Raw genomic sequence first — 4,852 nt, forward strand, 5'->3', positions numbered from 1 at the left:
CTTCCTTCCTTCCCTTTTAAAAAATGTTCCTGAACTGGACTTGGTGGCGGTTATTTGGGGGCCCCACGGGACACTACGCGTGCAAGACGGCTTTGAAAAAAAAGAAGAGCTGCATGGCAGCCCGCAGGGGCTTTATATTTGTTTCCAGGTGTAGAACAGGACTTTAACGGAACACGTACACTAGTTATTGCAATGGTTTTTTTTAGATGGTGTAATATGCATTAAAGTGCATTCATTACTAGCCTGAATAAATAAATAGACTATGATTAAATGATGTTATTTCACCGATACTTACCATGTAGCCTGAACGTCATTCCTAAATGACTAAAATAGAAATGTATGTGTCGGACGTTTTGGAATATTAATTTATGATCATTTCAATATTTTGGTTCCACCAAATGTCTCCAAAATAGCATTCAAGCCTAAAATGTAAACATACGGGGCTCTAAACTATATATTTTGTCACATTCCTAAAATCTTTATTGTGTTGAACGTAGCATTTTCTACACCTTTTTGTAAAAAAAAGGTAATTTGTTGTGGGTGGGGGGAGATAATCGGTCATAAATGTGCGTAAAATTGTTTTTACAAATTGCGTAAATTTGTGCGTAAAATTGTGTTTTATGTAGCCAAGTCTGTTTTATATCTAAACGAGACCCTGGAATTTCACATCCGGAAACAAGAGATGCTGATGAGGGACCGAAGTGGAGAGATGGTGGGTGGATGGGTGGGTGTGGGGGTGCTGTGGGGCAGGATGAGTGAGGGGAGGGTGTTGGGTGAATGGTGGCTGGCCGTGGGGGATTCGAGCATAGGCTCCCCATCTGTTGCGTGGTTTTGGCGCGTGCTGAACGCGTGAATCGCACTACACACCGCTGCGATCATATAAGTCCAAACTTAGTGATGATAGAATGAAAATCTGCACTAATAATTAATATTCCGTGTTAACAATATAGTTGTAGTTACATTACAGCCGGCATGGACACTTCACAGACTGCATGTAAACGGGAGCATCCACTTGGCCATGCAGGCTCCACCCAAGTGATGCAGCAGTGTGTGGGTGTGTGTGTTGAGGCAACATGGCGTCAGTTGATGCGGACCTCACACTATAGTGTCTCATTCAACCCCCCCTCCCCCACCCCCCACTATAGCATCCCTGCTTGCAGGTAAACAACCATATTGCTGGCAACAAGCTGCTGGGATTCCAGATGTTAGATGGATGATGAGGTTATTCTTTTATTAGAAATATATTAGTGCTGTCATATTGGAAACAAGCATCATTCTCTTTGTGTGTGTGGACAATAAAGACTAATATTGCTTTTGAATTTATTAGACTTGTGCATACTACCGTATTTTTCGGACTATAAGTCACACTTTTTTTCATATAGGTTGGCTGTTCCTGCAACTTATACTCCAGAGCGACTTATAAATGAAAAAAAATGTTTATGTTACATAAACACTGGACACCTTTTCTGTTCATGTTTATTTTTTGTGTATCTGAATAACCATTGTGTTAGCATATCTTACACCTATTCAGCCTGTTCTCTATTCTTTTATTATTGTTAGAACTTGCCTTCCAAGAGGACGTAATGTCTGTTTTGGTCAAGTAGTTTGGAAAATAAATTACAAAATTAAAAAATATACTTAAAAAATTATATTAAATTATATATAAATATTGTATATGTAATTATTTATATCTGTTATATATAATAATTATATTGTATTATAATTATATATAATTATATTATATATATATGTATATTTAATATATAAATATATATAAATAAATTATAATATACTTATACTCCAGTGTGACTTATGTATGTTTTTTATACCTAATTATGCATTTTTGGCCTTGTGTGGGGCTGCACGGCGGTCGAGTGGTTAGCGCGTAGACCTCACAGCTAGGAGACCCGGGTTTGATCCCACCCTCAGCCCTCAGCCATCTCTGTGTGGAGTTTGCATGTTCTCCCCGGGCATGCGTGGGTTTTCTCCGGGTACTCCGGTTTCCTCCCACATTCCAAAAACATGCTAGGTTAATTGGCGACTCCAAATTGTCCATAGGTATGAATGTGAGTGTGAATGGTTGTTTGTCTATATGTGCCCTGTGATTGGCTGGCCACCAGTCCAGGGTGTACCCGAAGACAGCTGGGATAGGCTCCAGCACCCCGCGACCTTCGTGAGGAAAAGCGGTAGAAAATGAATGAATGAATGGCCTTGTACGACTTATACTCCGGAGCGACTTATAGTCCAGAAAATATGGTATATATATATTGTCATGCATGTGCAAAATATGCTTTATAATGAATGGGCTCATTTGACGGGTTTGAAGTGCAGCAACATGTTTTTTTAAACATTCCCACTTCAACATAAAGAACATAACGCATTATACCTCAATGTTCGACTCCTGCATACCAGCGCTTGACTGCAGGACCCGACATGAACAGATGGTCCAGACAGGAGCATCTCCTTTATTCATTCCCCAAAGGACATGCATGCCCCCACCTCGCCTCTCGCCCCATCCCCTCCTGCCGAAGGCTTGTGTCCCCGCCCTTGTGACGCCCCCCTGCTCCACATAAATAGCCGGGCTGCACGGCTCCTCAGCACACTTCACTTCCAAATTTCCTCACAAGCACAAGAACACAAAAGACCAAAAAATGAGTCCCAGCATCACTTCTGAGGCCGGCCAGCCTCTCCCTGTCAAGTCCACCGTGGCCCAGAGGAAACAGGCCCATGAGCTGAGAAAGGTAAGGACCATGAAAGCTTCCTGGATGTTTAGATTCTAAATCTCTTGAAGTGCAACTGAATAACACGCTTCCTCATTTTGTTCCAGACTCTCAAACCTCTTTTGGAGAAGAGAAGACGCGCTCGAATTAACGACAGTCTGAGCCATTTGAAGAGTCTCATCCTGCCTCTTGTAGGCAAAGACAACTCCCGCTACTCCAAACTGGAGAAAGCTGACATTCTGGAAATGACTGTTCGCTTTCTCAGAGACCTTCCAGCCTCTCCTGCTAAAGGTGATTATCATCATCATCATCATCATCATCATCATTATCATCATCATCATCAAATCTCCAAGTGTGCATCCACCCGCAGTTGTATCTAATTCAGTTGTTTTCTATTCAGACCCTGCAGAAAGCTACAGAGAAGGCTACAAGGCTTGCCTCCAGCGGGTCTCGGCTCTGCTCCCACAGACCAGTCTGGACCAGGATGTGTGTCAGCGTGTCAGGGACTTTGTGCAGCGCTCCATGTCCGCCCAGGTCACCCCGGCGTGTCTCAAATGCTGCGCTCAGACCTCCACAGCGTTTCCGCATATACAGCAAAGGCTCCTCAGCCTCAAGTCCAGCTTCAGCTCCGTGAGACCAGAGAGCCACTCTATTCAGTCCCAGCCTGTTGCTCCCAGTCGGGCCGCTCATCAGCTCCTGCCTGCTGCCAGCGCTGCCATGTGGAGGCCCTGGTAGACAACACGAAAAACATGGACACTTTATACTTTGATCTATGATGACTTGCTGTATAATTCATATAATCCAGCCTTTTATGTGTCATCCAGCACAGATCCCAAAGCTATATGTGAATGATTTCTTTCTTACAAATATTGCAATCCACTTTGGGGTTTCAAAGACACGGGTTGTAGGCAACACTTTTGTAAACCCCAAGGGTTACCAAGTTTGAGGTTTGCACGATGGACTTAAAAGTATTTTTGTCTGTGCAAAAAAAAAATAGTCAGTAAACACTATGTGTTCGTTGAATAAGATGGCAGCAAATGTAGCTTGTGTCATTAAAAAAACGTCAATAAACATGACAGAAAAACTCACAACTGTTGTTTACATTCTTTTTTTTATTTTTAATGATTATCATCTTAAGTGGCAAGTAAGCGGGGGTGAGAAAATGGCGGCAAACTGATAAAGCCACAGGTCAGCCCGAGCCCATTGATGCTGAGAGCAGCTGCTCCATTGTTGCTGCTTGAGGCGCCTCTCTGCTCTCTTGCCGCCAAATTGGTGGGAAGAAGTTAGAGTGGCAGCACTGCGTATGCTTGGGAATACGCCTTCCCGCATGCTTCAGTATTATACCGCACAATACAGCTACTCTCATTGGGATGGCATCAGTAGTATCTTTTAGCCCAAGATGCTCCCTGTTGAGCTGGTCAATTCAAAATAATAATACATTTATTTGTATAGCACTTTTCAGAGTACTCAAAGGCGCTTTACACTGAAGAAAAAAGAAATAAAAAATAGAGTTGAATAAATGCATTAAAATACAATTCATAGCTAAAAACAAGGCTAAAAGCGAGGCGGGTATAAAAAGTTAGACATTAAAAATTGATTTGGGTTTTGAGTTGTTTTTTGAAAGTGGGAAGGTCGGGGCAAGCACGGAGGAGTTCCAGCTGGTTGGGGCAGCAATGGAGAAGGTTCGGAACTTGGTATTTAATCCTCAGGTTTAAAAAGAATGCTCAGAACAAACAAGCGTCTTGACTAATTTTCTGTTCTTCTGTTTTGTTGGTAGCTTGTGGAATCGCAAAGTTGACCAACTATTCGGTTTATAGCCCAATCAGAAATCTCAATCAGAAATCACTCCACACTCTTTATTGCTCTCTGGTTCTACCATATCTTATCATATTGTTGATGGACACCTAAACCTAATTAAAAAAGACAAAATCCTGACCAAAAAGAGGTAAATACCGGTACTGTTAAGTTAGGTGATGATTTGTGACAAGAGTTGGCAGGCTAGTTCTTCGATGTGTCCAGTGAGGTGAAGCCAGAGGGGGTCGGGGATGTACTGTTTAGTACCAATGTCAGTTTTGCTGACCATGGGGATAATAGATGCTCCTTCAAGTGCCAATATGTACCAGCACGTCATT

At 42.4% G+C, this 4,852-nt stretch overlaps 1 protein-coding gene across 1 annotated transcript; it reads left to right on the top strand.

The window, feature by feature from the left end:
* Positions 1–2,651: 2,651 nt before the first annotated feature.
* hes2.1 (hes family bHLH transcription factor 2, tandem duplicate 1) lies at positions 2,652–3,455 on the top strand. The gene is made up of 3 exons (XM_058085153.1): positions 2,652–2,741; positions 2,828–3,011; positions 3,121–3,455. Exons 1-3 carry the CDS (start codon positions 2,652–2,654, stop codon positions 3,453–3,455), a joined length of 609 nt encoding a protein of 202 aa, XP_057941136.1.
* The last annotated feature ends 1,397 nt before the right edge of the window (positions 3,456–4,852 follow it).

Source organism: Doryrhamphus excisus, chromosome 10, assembly GCF_030265055.1.
Source record: "Doryrhamphus excisus isolate RoL2022-K1 chromosome 10, RoL_Dexc_1.0, whole genome shotgun sequence".
In the NCBI taxonomy this organism is placed as follows: Eukaryota; Metazoa; Chordata; class Actinopteri; order Syngnathiformes; family Syngnathidae; genus Doryrhamphus; species Doryrhamphus excisus.

Bases quoted from the DNA above. Each gene is read 5' to 3' on its own strand.
- hes2.1 (XM_058085153.1), top strand. From the start codon at position 2,652: ATGAGTCCCAGCATCACTTCTGAGGCCGGCCAGCCTCTCCCTGTCAAG. The intron at 2,742-2,827 runs GTAAGGACCATG...ATTTTGTTCCAG, and splicing joins AGGCCCATGAGCTGAGAAAG to ACTCTCAAACCTCTTTTGGA. The intron at 3,012-3,120 runs GTGATTATCATC...TTTTCTATTCAG, and splicing joins TCCAGCCTCTCCTGCTAAAG to ACCCTGCAGAAAGCTACAGA.